The sequence below is a fragment of the Trichechus manatus genome, unplaced genomic scaffold, assembly GCF_000243295.1.
Source record: "Trichechus manatus latirostris isolate Lorelei unplaced genomic scaffold, TriManLat1.0 scaffold00116, whole genome shotgun sequence".
Classification (NCBI taxonomy): Eukaryota; Metazoa; Chordata; class Mammalia; order Sirenia; family Trichechidae; genus Trichechus; species Trichechus manatus.
The window spans coordinates 4205973-4220912 of record NW_004444052.1 but is presented as its reverse complement, the minus strand read 5'-3'; the positions used below and the strand labels follow the sequence as shown (position 1 = coordinate 4220912).

Sequence of the window (14940 nt, the reverse complement as noted above, 5' to 3'; positions counted from 1 at the left end):
CATCGAGTTGTTTCTGATTACAGCCCTGGAAACTCTATGGGGCAGTTCTACTCTATCCTATAGGGTCGCTATGAGTCGGAAAAACAGTAAGATAATGTTCATTATTTTGATTGTGGTGAAGCTTTCTGGATTATGTGCTGCAAATGACTTCTGACACCAACTACCCAGAATTAGGCCAAATTTCATAGGTTAGGGACACAGTCTTCCAGACTACCAGGTCTGCCCTCACTTCTGACCAGCTAGCTACAAATTCAGAAGTTCCACTATCCTGTTAGGTTTGATAATTCATTATAACAACTCATAGAACGCACTAAAAGTATCATACTTATGATGACAGTTTTATTATAGCAAAAGGATACAAATCAGAACCAACCAAAGGGAGAGACACATGAGACAAGGTCTGGGAGGGTTTCATTATCCTTTCCTCCTGGAGCCAGGATGCTTCCGCCTCCTGGCACATTGACATGTGACCATACAGAATATTGCCAATCAGGGAAGCTCACCTCAGCCTCAATATTTATCGTTTTTATTGAGTCTTCATACATAAGGACGATTGATTGAATCATTGGCCACATGATTGAACTCAATCTCCAGCCTCCCTCCACTCCCTGGAGACTGGGCAGTATCACGCGGCTCAAAGCTCCAAACCTCTAATGACGACTTGGTCTTTCCAATGTGGCCAGCCCTCACCCTGAATTATCTCATTAGCATAAACAGGTGTGGTCCGAGGTGCCCACCATGAGTAACAGAGATACTCCCATCACTGGGGAAATTCCAAGGATCTAGAGGTTACCTCCCAGGAACCTGGGACAAAGCCAGTCTTTATTAAATGTATGCATGTATAAAAACTTATCAAATTACACACTTGAAATATGTATAGTTTATTATAGGCCAATTATACCTCAAGAAGCTGTTAAAAATGTGTGAATTTCCTGCTTCTCTTGAAAAATATGAAGATCTGGTGCTGCTACCTTTAGATGGGTCACGCACTCGCCTCTTCTCTAACTCTCCTATGTCCCTATTTTTCTTACACCAGCTTGCTTTGTTAATTTACATACACCTTCCTGGCTTCTAGAGAAATTTGAGTTTATAACTCCTATTTTGAAAGGTAACAGGGCACATATCCTAATGACAACAAAAGAATAAATACTAGGGAGTGCAGGTAATGTGGCAGTCTTCATTTCTTTCTGTATCTCTAGTACAGACCACAATGCTTGGCAAATGGTCTGAGCTCAAACCCGTTTTCCCAAATAGAATGCTTGTAGAATATCAGCCTCTTGATGTACATTGTTGAGGATTTAAGGGAGAAGAGGGCTCGGGAAGGAGAGTCTAATATGGGCAAGGCATTATTCAGATGGTTTACATTTGTCTCATTTAGTCTTCAGAGCAACCCTGGGAAATAATATTATTATCCCAGTACTACTGATGAGAGGCTAATAGATATTAAAACAAAAATACTATTAAGCCTATAATAGAAATTGATTGAAGTTTAATATACGATTTGCAAGTTGGGCAACATTTCTGTCTAGAGAGTCAAAAACGTTCCAAAGAAGAAAAATTTTTCACAGATTCTTGTATTCCAACTTAACACTACTAATTAGTGTATTTTTATGCAAATAATACACAACTACTACGTTTCTTTGCCAATTGCTCCCTCCCCCCCAGAGGCATTTTTGTAAATGTGCAATGCTAATCTTTTTTTTTTTTTTACAGCAACATGTAAAAAAAATTGGCATAGCAGCAATTATAAAAATACCTCCCAGGGGAGGGAGCAGTTGGCAAACAAACATAGAAGTGTTATTTGCATAAACATATGGTGTATGTTGCCATGGAAGCAGGGCCAGAGTAAGTGTTTACATAATAACGTGTGGACATGCAACATTTTCTTAAAGAACAATTCAGAAAATTACTGATTTACCTTAAAACATAACTTCTAGTCTGACTTTTGGAATTTCTGACTGCATATAGTTCTTTAAAAAAGCACAATGCCCAAGGCAAACGTTCTTTACTAATTCAGCTAAACTATTGTTTGACTTAAAGATAACTTTCAGGAAACCAGTTTACTTAAGGTTTAAGGTTCAAACATTATCTCAGGGAGATAGTTTGGATGGGTCATTTCTCCACCCTGATGGCATCAGAAAATCTAAATTCCATGAAATATAAAAACTCCATTCCTCATAGATGATAATAACTTTCCCATGGTAAGAGAGGATTTAATAAATATGTAGAATTGGGATTTTAATCCAGGACCGTTGTCTTGAACCGTGTGATCTTTCTATAAATTTTGAGGGTAAAAGGATTGAGAGGAGGGAGTTGATGTAATTGATAGTCTTTGGAAACAGTGACTGTAAGCGTTGTGTATGTGTGTGTATGTGTGTGTGTGTGTGTGTGTGTGTGTGTGTCTGCCTGTGTATTAAAATATTTTAATTACAGGGGGTAGAATAGAAATTATGAATTTATTTCACAGAAGCATTTCCTTCAGAAATAAACTCTTATTTGTCAGTAAGGGAACTGAAGTAGTTTTTTGTGGAATTCTAAGATGTAGCCTTCTGAAAGAAAGATTATCTAACCTATACCTATCTTCCTTCTTATATTTCAGTACTGTTTGCATTTTTGTGTCCACTGTTTAAGTGTAACGATATTGGACAAAAACTATACAACAAAATCAAGTCAGTTCTGTTGAAACTAGACTTTGGAATTGGGGAATATATTAATCAGAAGAGACGTGAGAGATCTGGTAGGTAAAGCTTGAACTTTAGATTCCATTCATGAATTTTATTATGACATAAATCACTTTTAATACATTGCAAGGTACTTTTAGCCTTGTAATAAATATTGTTACAAAAGATAATCCAAAAAAATAATATAGTCTTAGACTTTTATTCTCTTCTCAGTCATACACTTAAATAAATTGACTTCTTATCCAAATTGTCAGGGGAGGGAGAAGAGGGTTAAACAAGTCTGTATTTTCTATTTATGATTCATTTTCTTTGTTTCAATTGTTTTATTTTGGGTTGGACTACTGCAAATGGAAAATTGACATAGATAGGAAAGGGTTAGGAAGTCAGATAAGAAGAGATTGGAAAAAATAAAAATATATATATATATAAAAGAAGGGATTGGAAAAGCAACTAAAGAAAATAGGGGAAACCAATGTGATCATTTTTTACTTCTTAATCTGGTTTATTACCTTATGGAACAGTGATTCTCAAACTATAGCCTGCATCAGAATCACTTGGAGGGCTCATTAAAGCTCAGACTGTTGCCTCCCTCCTTCCCAAACCTCTGATTCAGTAGGTCTAGAGTAGGGCCTGAGAATTTGCATATTTAACAAGTTTCCAGGGATGCTGATGCTACTGGCCCAGGGAACACACTTGGAGAACTACTGATATGAGACCATTTCCTTCGGAAATCAAGCATTTTGCAAATATGTGAAGCTTGTTATGTGAAAACATTTAATTAATATGGAGGCATTGGAGAATATGAGGAATGTGGGTAAGAATATATAATTCATAACAAAAATACAGTATGTCTCAGCTGGCCAGGAAACTGAAAACTTCCACATTTTTTTCTCAACAGAAGCAGATAAAGAAAAAAGTCACAAGGATGACAGTGAATTAGACTTTTCAGCTCTTTGTCCTAAGGTATTTGTCATTTAGTTGTCCATTTTCTCCGGTGTCATTTGACTGTAAATGTATTTACATGCACCAAAGCTGAACGGTTTTCTTGATAGATGCCTCCTGCTTCTACAAGGTGATTGAACAATCTCAAAAGGAAAAAATAATAATAATAATGCTGACTTTCGTTTGAACATTTTTTGGTCTTAGTATGGATTTTTCAAAAGATTTTCATTAGAAATTTTAAATGTGCCACTGGTATTTCACTTACGTTGACACAGATTAGCCTCACGGTTGCTGCCAAAGAATTATCTGTATCGGACACTGACGTATCAGAGGTATCCTGGACGGATAACGGGACCTTCAACCTTTCAGAAGGATACACTCCACAGACAGACACATCTGACGGTAGGTTCATATTTTTGGAGACTTTTATTTTTTTTATTATTATGAGTTCATACAAAAATATGTAACTTCTGTCAGCTGCTAAATCTTAACCATTACAATGGGTAAATAAAATATGGTATATCCATACAATGGAATATTATTTGGCTATAAAAAGAAAGGAAATACTGAGACATGTTAGAACATGGATGAACCTTAAAAACACTATGCTAAGTGAGAGAATCCAGACACAAAAGATCACCTTTTCTGTGACTCCATTTATATGAAATGTCCAGAACTGGCAAATCTGTAGACATGGAAAGTAGATTATGGTTGCCTGGGGGTGGTGGGAGAGGTGGGTGGGGAGCAACTGCTACTGAATATGGGTTTGCTTTCTGGAGTGATGGAAATGTCCTAGAATTAAATAACGGTGATAGATGCAAAACTTTGTGCCTATACTAAACACCACTGAATTGTATACTTTAAAAGGGTGAGTTTTATGGTTTGTGAATTAATATCTTTCTAACACTTATTTTTAAAAGCTTGAGAAAAAAAAGTCTAAGTAGGTGTCCAAATCTGCCTTTATTTTGAAAACAAATAAAAAAATTGACAATGAAAACAATTAACTTCTGAAATGTCTAGTGGCACTGTTTATTGCAGTAGTGGGGGGAGGGGATGGAGAAGCTAACCCCATACAGGCCAAAAACAGTTGCCATTGAGTCGATTCCAGCTCGTGATGAGCCCGGGTATGTCAGAGTAGAACTGTGCTCCAAAGAATTTTTAATGGCTGATTTTTTGGAAGTAGATTGCCATGTCTTTCTTCCAAGGCACCTCTGGGTGGATTCAAACCACCAACCTTTCCAGTTACTATCTGAGTGCTTAATAGTTTGTGCCACCCAGGGACTCCATTATTCAAGCCTAGTCCTCATAAGGGACTGAAGAGGTGAACGTAATTAATGTTACTGAATTATGCACATAAAAATGGTTGAAATGTTTTGTTATCTATTTTTCACCAAAATTTAAAAACAATTTTTTTTAAAGGGAGTAGAGATGCTGAAGAAGGAAGGGCAAGTTCCCCAAGTCCAAAGCTGGCTGCAAAGTTTCTCATATTTTTCTTCAAAGTTAAAAAAGCACTGCATTCTTTACTAATGCAAACAGAGGTACAGACCACATCTATTACCGAAATCAAGAGAGACAGCTCTTGTACACTGACCTTAGCTTTTGCTGGACTCATTGGATTATTGGATTATTTTAAGTCATCTGAGCCATGCACTGAAAGTATGAGCAGACTCTGAATAAGGATCATGAGTAAACTGTTTTTTACATATTTTACAAGTAAGAATACACTCTTTTTTATAGGAAGGAGGGAGGCTGGGCAGTGATGTGAAAGGAGACTGGTTGGAGGTTGGGAGAACCAAGTGTGGTCTTACCTTTGTCACTAGTTAATTGTGACCTTGGACAGGTGCCGTAATTTCTGTGGACTTCAATTTCCTCATTTTTCAAGTGCATTAGAGGAAGAAGACCCCTGAAGTCCACTTAAGCACCACGAACTCTCATTATCTACAATTTTGCTCATATACTAAAGACCAAGATAACATTGTACGTTGTTCTTGAGCATCCATCTCAGATTTATGTAACAAAAGGGAATAATCCAGTCCACATATAAAGCTTCTCATTAAATTAATTAAATTGAAGATTTTAAATCCCTGTTGCAAGGAATTAACTTTTTTACTAATAGATTTTCACCTGTTTTATCTATAAAAAGTGAAAACACTAAAATCACTGCCTGCCCCCAACCTGACATTGCTTTCAAGTATCTTGAATCTTAAAGTGTTCGTGTGTGTGTGTGTGTGTGTGTGTGTGTGTGTGTGTGTGTGTGTGTGTGTGTGTGTGTGTGTGTGTATGCGTATGCACTTGGCTGTTAACTGAAGGGCTGGAGATTCACATCTGCCCAGAGGTACCTCAGAAGAAAGGTCTGGTGATCTACTTCTGAAAAATCATCCATTGAAATCCCTAGGGAGTACAGTTCTACTCTGACACACATGGGGTCACCGTGAGTCAGAGTCGACTCAATGGCAACTCTTCAAGGACCAGAATTAGGTTAAAAGGTACGATCAATTTCAGCTCTGTTTTTGGAGAGCCAAATGTTTCCATAAGCTCTTGGATTAAATATGAAATAGAAGGAGCAGTTGTTGTCATTAGGTGCTGTCAAGTCAGTTTCCAAGTCATAGCTGACCCTATGTACAACAGAACGAAATACTGTCCAGCCCTGCAGTATCCTCACAGTCATTGCTATGTTTGAGCTCATTGTTGCAGCCACTGTGTCAACCCATCTCGTTGAGGGTCTTCCTGTTTTTCACCTGACCCTCTGTTTTACCAAGCATGATGTCCTTCTCCAGGGACTGGTCCCTCCCGATAACATGTCCAAAGTATGTGAGACAAAATCTCGCCATCCTTCTAATGAACATTCTGGTGTTCTCCTTCCAAGACAGATTGGTTTGTTCTTTACAAGACGGAGCAGTAGCTTCTTTTATTTCATTGCTTTAAACAAACACAGGTTTAGGCATACTCAAATTCATCTCCATGTATAAAAATGCTGGGGTTGGATAGTATTCACCATTAATTGTACCAGAATCCATGAAAACATCTAGTTGTAATATTTTTTATTTCATGATCACACATCTATACATTGGTTTAAGCTAAACTATTCCCAGCACAAGGGCTCGATGGAATATTTGTTTATGATGAACATTTAAACTTTAGTCAGAGCCCCAAGCTAATGTTAGACGAGATTGAACATTAAGTCATTACATATACAGTTTTGTGCTTAACAAAAAAGCTAAAAAATCTAGGGCACACATGTAGTGTTTGTGTGCTTAACCACCTAAGTGATTCCAGTTGACCTGGGGGGCTAGATGAATGTCAAGGCTGACCACAGCGTTCAGATTAAAATCAGATCTCGTTAGACACAGATGTTTGCTTTATCTTTGTTATGGTGCTTACACGTGGACTTCTTTTATACATTTCACAGATCTTGACCGACCTAGCGAGCAGGAAGCTTTCTCTCAAGAACTTTCAGAATTTCCATCTCTAGAAAATGGCATGGGAACAAATGATGAAGATGAATTAAGCATTGGCTTGCCTGTTGAGCTCAAGAGAAAAAAGGAACAGTTGGACGGTGGCCACAGACCGAGCAAAGAGAACCAGTCAGCAGCTGGTCTCACCCTTCCTCTGAACAGTGACCAAGCCTTTCACTTGATGAGCAACCTGGCTGGGGACGTCATTACAGCTGCAGTGACTGCTGCTATCAAAGACCAGTTAGAGGGTGTGCAGCAAGCACTTTCTCAGGCTGCACCCAGCCTAGGAGAGGACACAGACGCTGAAGAAGGTGATGACTTTGAACTACTGGACCAGGCAGAGCTTGATCAAATTGAGAGTGAATTGGGACTTACACAAGACCAGAAAGCAGAAGCACAGCAAAGTAAGAAGTCTTCAGGCTTCCTTTCCAATCTCCTGGGAGGCCATTAACCTGGGAATCAGCTTGCAACAGAACACAGATAAACCATCAAAAAATTTCAAACACGCAAAAAAAAAAAAAAAAAAAGGAAAAAGGAAAAAAAATTTGAACTCTGAGCTTTAATGATTACTTTAGATTTTTTTTCTTACTTTCCCTTCAGCAGTGAATTAATTGGATATATATCAGCTGTCACTGATAGATTGATATTTCTGATAGTTATTTTTATGTAATAAGCATGGAAAGGAACTTTATATATATATATATACATACTGTGTTGTCAGAGATGAATATTAGAGGCTGTTTTTAAAACAAAAAGAAAAAAAAACCAAATTGTTGAGATCCTCCTGTAAGTATTCTTTATTTTTCTTTACAATTAACTTTTTAAGCATGCAGAACAGTTTATTGTAACCCACTGAAAAATAGCAACGATTGTGAATACTTGCTGTATCAGTGCCCTTGTTCCTGATACTTGGAAGCAAAACAAAACAAAACAAAACTTTTGGTAGACTCTGATGTAAAAAGACGAAAATAATCAAAGTATCTTTAGTCGAAGGACTTGGAAAATACTATCAAAATGAATTTCCTAGGAAAATTAAAAAATATGTCCATTTAACTACTTTGAATAGGCTGATACATGTCCATGTTATTTCTGCAGTTGTAGACTTAGGCTTACTTGTAAAGTGGCATGCTCTGTGACTGCCACCTCTAGTCTTGCAGTGGGTGACATTAACCCAGGGCAAGCAAGTAGCTGTACATCACATAGACGGTAGTTATGACGTAAACAGATCCCGCTGTTTTGTTGTTCATTGTCATCTGCTTGTAATAGGGACGTTGTCAGTACAGATCTCTTCTGCCTGCTCAGACCCAGCTTAAACCCTCCTCTTTTATATTACATTATGGGAAAAGTCTCCTACAATTGTGAAACTAATTCCTAATGTATTCTATGAGTGATGTGGTCGTCAGCGGTAGAGAAACAACAGGCTTGTTTTCCTACTATGTATAGATAGAGGAGAGGAACTTGTTTGGCTTTAAAGTATATTTATTTGCCATTTGTCTAAATAGGTAATCCTTTTTTTTATTGGGAAGCTAGACTATATCTCTTCCTTTATTTTAAACTTTTTAGATCACCTTTAAATAATCACATTTGGCGTCCGGTTTTTAACTAAAAAGCAGAAATCAAGCTAGTTTTGTGATTTATGATTGTAATACAGACTTTTCATAGTGTTGAGGGACCATGTCAGCAACTACCCAAAACTTCTCAGATCTTCAGGTACAGCTGGCATTTCTACAGACACGAACATCTGAGACCCTCAGAAAGGATGGATAATCCTAGAGGAAATCTTTTTTCCCTTCCCTTCCTTTTAACCCTTCTTATATTTCTGAAGACTCATTATAGGTAACCTGACATTTATAATGCAGTATCTCTTATTTATTTTTTCTTTCTGAGGTATTAAAATATCTAGACTGAATTTTGCCAAATGTTAAAGGGAGAAAAGTTACTGAGGACTTTGAACATCTGCTTTTCGTGATTGGACACTCATGCTTCTGTGTCATTAGTGCCTGGTGACTGTATTTGATGTCCTTTATTCATAGAAAGTGCGCCTGTGCCTTCATTATCTTGCCCATTTTGGTACAAATGAAAACTTGATGTTAGATCTTTGAACTGTGTGGATTTTGGAGGAATATACCTGAATTCCATTCGATCAGAGTTTCTGGGCATGAAGAAAAATACAGTCACGTATTTATAAAATAGCCGTTTCCAAGTTTCTTTTTTTAACATGCACATTTCTTCACCTTAAAAAAAATTCTTGACCTTGAAGTGAAAAAGGTTAAAGGCCATTTCAATTTCTTCACTGAGGGAAAAACAAGAAGTTAAATAATCCAGGTAATTAAAGAAGGTGTTACAAGTGACTGAACAAATTTACAAGAAGATAAACTCAAGGGCTGATGATGTGTGATATGAACAATAAAGGTAGAATACAGTAAGCTGTAAATTAAAAGGGGTTTGGGAATGGGGAGATTGGTAGGATAGAAAAGTGTGTTACCAGCACTGTGGAGGAGACATACTATCTCTCTATACATTATAGCATTATAAACATACACGCACTTTAATATTTACTCAAGGATGTATGTGAATAGAAATCTACACAATACAATAATGGTACTTTTCTTAAAACTTTCAGTTCAAACAAACACGTGGGTATTCAGGGGCTTTGTGTGCGTGCGTGTTTTTAGGGGTGCGGGAGGATGGTTGGATATAATCCTGTCCCTAGTTTTAAGTTATAGTAGCAAATCAACTCAGTGAATCTCATAGAGTAGGTGACCACATATCCTTTATCATGAGAATTTATAGCTATAGTACTATTTTCCCCATATCTGAAAAAACTGCTAAAGAATGGCTTATAAGATGAAAGTGGAGTACAATAATTAAGATGTGAACCATGACTTTTTTTTAATTATAGAAACGTTGTGGAACAATGTTTTTCCCACTTCTTGTACGATATGCTGAGCAAAACCATACAATGGGAATAGCATACATTGATCGTGCATTTTGACCTGAAACAGTAAAGCAGAGCTCAAGAAGTTGAAGCTTGCTTTGCAAGATCAGTTCAGGCTGGAAACAGTGCTTACCTTCTCATTCTGAAGACCCCCCCCTTTTTTTCCCTTTACCCTAAAAATCTTCAAAGGTGATTTTTAAAAAAACTGCCCTCTCCCCAATTTAGTAGAATATTAGGGGGAAGTATTTATAAGGTTTTGCAATTGGCAAATATCCATAATATATTTATGCATCTCACTTAAAAAAACTTGTTGTGGTGAAATATAGAACATTTGCCATTTCAACCATTTTTATGTGTACAATTCGGAGACATTAATTATGTTTTCCGTGCTGGGCAGCCATCACCACTATCTGCTTCCAAACTTTTTCATCACCCTTAACAGAAACTCAGTACCCCATAAGCAATAACCCCCAATTCCCTCCTCACTTCTGCCCCTGGTAACCACAAATAAACTTTGGTCTCTATGCGTTTTGAGCATCTCACTTTTGTATGTGAAATAAGTGCGACTTTCTTCCTTTAAAAAAATGGCCAATGCCAGCATGCTACTGGTTTCAGCAAGAAGCAAATCTGCACTTATTTTTTATTGTACTTTAGATGAAGGTTCACAGAGCAAATTAGTTTCTCATTAAACAAGTAATACACATATTGCTCTGTGACATTGGTTGTCAACCCCGCGATGCGTGAACTGTCTTCCCTTCTCAAACATGGGTTCCCCGTTTCCATTCGTCCAGCTTTCCTGTCCCCACCTGCCTTCTCGTCCTTGCCCTTGGGCAGGTATGCCCATTTACTCTCGTATATGTAGTTGAGCTACATGGGTTATTGTTTGTTTTATGGCCTGTCTAATCTTTGGCTGAAGAGTGAGCCTCAGGAGTGACTTCAGTACTGAGTTAAAAGGGTGTCTGGGGGCTATACCAAAAAAAAAAAAAAACCAAACCTGTTGCTGTTGGGTTGATTCCAACTCAGAGTGACCCTAAAGGACAGAGTAGAACTGCCCCATAGGATTTCCAAGAGGCGCCTGGTGGATTCAAACTGCCGACATTCTGGTTAGCCATTGTAGCTCTCAACCACTACGCCACCAGGTTTCCCTGGGGGCTATAGTCTTGGGGAAATCTACACTTATTTTAAGGGGGAAAAAGTGATTTAAATTTTCTTTAGTAATTTAAATTGGTATATTTCTTTCCACTGCTCCAGCTGTGTTAATAGCAAGATAGGAAATTATTTTGACAACTCTGACTGAACTACTGTTAGGTCCCAGACCGTTTGTATCATGATGGAGTTAAAAAGGCTCAGCTGTATTTTTGTGTATTCTTTCTCTACTTTCACCACAGCATTTATATTGGGAAGGAAAGCTGGAAATATGGGTTCTAGTTCTGACATTCATGTTAGGATCCAACCATGGTCTCGGGAACAACTAGCTCAATTTGCATAACAGTTTATAAAGAAAATGTTCTACATTGTACCTTGGTGAGTAGCGTCTGGGGTCTTAAAAGCCTGTGAGTGTCCATCTAAGATAATCCACTGGTCTCACCCCTTCGGAAGCAAGGGAGAATAAAGAAAACTAAAGACACAAGGGAAAGATTAGTCCAAAGGACTAATGGACTGCAACTACCACGGCCTCCACCAGACTTGAGTCCAGTACAACTAGATGGTGCCTGGCTACCACCACTGACTGCTCTGACAGGGATCACAACAGAGGGTCCCAGACAGAGCTGGAGAAAAATGTAGAACAAAATTCTAACTCACAAAAAAAGACCAGACTTACTGGCCTGACAGAGACTTAAGAAACGCTGATAGTATGGCCCCTGGACACCCTTTTAGCTCAGTACTGAAGCCACTCCTGAGGTTCACCCTTCATCCAAAGATTAGACAGGCCCATAAAACAAAAGGAGACTAAAGGGGCATACTAGCCAAAAGGCAAGGACTAGAAGGCAGGAGGGACCAGGAAAGCTGGTAATGAGAAACCCAAGGTCGAGAAGGGAGAGTGTTGACATGTCGTGGGGTTGGTAACAAATGTCATAAAACAATGTGTGTATGGTTTAATGAAAAGTTGGTTCTGTAAACTTTTCATCTAAAGTACAATTTAAAAAAAAAAAATTATGGTCCTAAGACACAAGATAAAGTCGCATAACATTCCCAAGCCATGGCCTCAATTTCCCAAAGAGTAACAAATTCTTATGCTCTCACACCAGGATGCTTTGAAATGAATGAAAAGAAAGTATGCCTGAAGCACTTTTCAGGGAGGAAAAAGGCTATATAAAAACCAAGATATTGATTTTTTTTCCCCTGACTCTTTATAAACATTAAAACAAAGGCAATTAACAAGTACCTAGTCGCAAGAAAACTGTAAGTTTTTTTTAATGGCTATCATGGGCCTAGCACTGTTGTTAGGCTCATAGTCCAATAAAGGTTTGTGGAATAACTGGATGGACAATGTTGCAAAATGTCTATTACTTTAGATGACTCTGTGGACCATGTATGAGGTTCTAACACTGCCTGTGGGACTCTGAGAAAGTCACCTAACATCTCTCTGCTTGATTTTCTAATCTACAAAATTAAGATGTAATAGTACCTACCTCACAGGATGTTGTGAGGATTAAGGGTTTAAGATTAGGGTTGGCAAACTATGTCTTGTGGGCCAAATCTGGCCTGCCACCTATTTTTGTATGGCCTGCAAGCTAAGAATTATTTTTTACATTTTTAAATAGTTGAAAAAAAACCAAGAGAATAATATTTTGTGGCATGAAAAAAATATATGAAATTCAAATTTCAGCATCCATAAATAAAGTTTTATTGGAAAACAGCCAAGCTCATTCATTTGGGTATTATCTATGGCCACTTTTATGCCATGATAGCAAAATCAAATGGTTGCAACAGAGACTATAGGTCTACAAAGCCTGAAATACTACCTGGCCCTTTACAGAAAAAGTTTGCCAATCCTGGGTCTAAAGTATAGAAAACAATTACAGTTAGGATGTTTAATCATCACAACTCTACAATTAAACCCCAAAGCCAAACCCACTGCCTTCAAGTCGATTCCGACTCACAGCAACCCTATAGGACAGAGTAGAATTGCCCCATAGGGTTTCCAAGAAGCAGCTGGTGGATTCAAACTGCTGACGTTTTGGTTAGCAGCCGAGTTCTTAACCACTGCACCACCAGGGCTCTTTACTAGTTAAGCTAAACTATTGGTTGATTTTAAGAAGACTTCAGGGAGTATTTTTGGTTTAAGGTTTAAAGATTATCTCAGGGCAATAGTTTCAGGGGTTCATCCAGTCTCCATGGCTCCAGAAAGTCTCAAGTTAATGAAAATTTGAAATTCTGTTCTGCATTTCCCCCCTTTGGATCAGGATCTTCTATGGAATTTTGATCAAAATGTTTAGTAATGGTAACTGGGCACCATCCAGTTCTTCTAGTTTCATGACAAAGGAGGCAGTTGTTCATGGAGGCAACAGAGTACTGTCTTACTTAATGCATCCAATCTTTGCTGAGAATATTATCAAAAATATTACTAAACTGTGTGAGCACACAATGAGCTCTATAGAAAAATGTAAACTGAGACTGCTCATAACAAAAATAGATTTCAAAATACTGAAAATTAGAATTTGTTTTGGATACTGTGACATAGCCCTTAAGATAGTTCACTTAATTCCAAACTATGTCAGTACACACAGCAATGTGGTTCTTGAATTCCAGAGTCTGCTGTTGAGTCTTCATTTGATAAACAGTAGGGATCCACAGATGAGGTCCATGGTGGCTCAGTGGCAGAATTCTCACCTTCCGTGCTGGAGACCCAGGTTTGATCCTGACCAATGCACCTCATGCACAGCCACCATCTGACTATCAGTGGAGACTTGCGTGTTGCTATGATGCTGAACAGGCTTCTGCAGAGTTTCCTCTAAGATGGATGACTGGGAAGCATTTTGTTCTGAGGGTCATGACGAGTTGGGGGGACAACTCTATGGCAGCTAACAACACAACAGGGATTTATGTGTTTCAGAAATGGAAAGGCTTTACCCAATGATGTCTTAACACTTTTCAGTCTTATTTTGCCTCCTTTACTAGTATCGTTTGTTTCAACCAAACTAGATTTATGCTCTTCCTAAATATGCCCTTATTTTCCTTCCTCCACAGTATTTCTTCTACCTGGTTCACCTCCTTTTCCACTTGCTGATGAAGTCCTCAATCTTCCTGCTTTTTCAGGACCCATCTGAAATGTCAACTTTTTTTTTTTAATTGTTGTAGTTAAATGAAGTTTACATTTCAAGTTAGTCTCCCATGCAAAATTTTACACATACATTGTTATGTGACCCTAATTGCTCACCCCATTCTCCGACAGCACACTCCTCCTTTCCGCCGCTGATTCCCCATGACCATTCAACCAGCTCCTAACTCTCTGCCTTCCCATCTCACCTCTGGACAGAAGCTGCCCCTTTGGTCTCTTGTATCTACTTGACTAAGAGGCACACTCTTCACAAGTATCACTTTATGTCCCACAGTGCAGTCCAATCCCTGTCTGAAGAGTTGGCCTTGGAAATTGTTTTATTTCTGGGCTGATAGAGAGTCCAGGGGCCATGCTTTCTGGGGTACTTCCAGTCTCAGACCATTAAGTCTGGTCCTCTTACTAGAATCTTTGTTCTGCAACTCATCCTGCTGCTGCTCCATCAGGGACTCTCTGTTGTGTTCCCTCTCAGGGCAGTCACTGGTGGTAGCCGGGAGCCACCTAGTTCTTCTGGTCTCAGGCTGATGAAGTCTCTGGTTTATGTGGCCCATTCTGTCTCTTGGGCTAATACTTTCCTTGTGTCTTTGGTGTTCTTCATTCTCCTTTACTCCAGGTGGTTGGGACCAATTGATGCATCTTAGATGG

The 14940-nt window shown here is 38.4% G+C and overlaps 1 protein-coding gene across 3 annotated transcripts in view; it reads left to right on the top strand.

Moving 5' to 3' along the window:
* Nucleotides 1-7622, top strand: part of RETREG1 (reticulophagy regulator 1) — a 218518-nt gene extending 210896 nt beyond the window's left edge. For all 3 annotated transcript variants that reach the window (XM_004384050.2, XM_023738402.1, XM_023738401.1), the window contains 4 exons: nt 2600-2737; nt 3580-3644; nt 3899-4025; nt 7033-7622. In XM_004384050.2, coding sequence (XP_004384107.1) covers nt 2600-2737; nt 3580-3644; nt 3899-4025; nt 7033-7529 — 827 coding nt within the window. In that variant the 3' untranslated portion in view covers nt 7530-7622. The remainder of the gene's footprint in view (nt 1-2599; nt 2738-3579; nt 3645-3898; nt 4026-7032) is intronic.
* Nucleotides 7623-14940: the final 7318 nt, after the last annotated feature.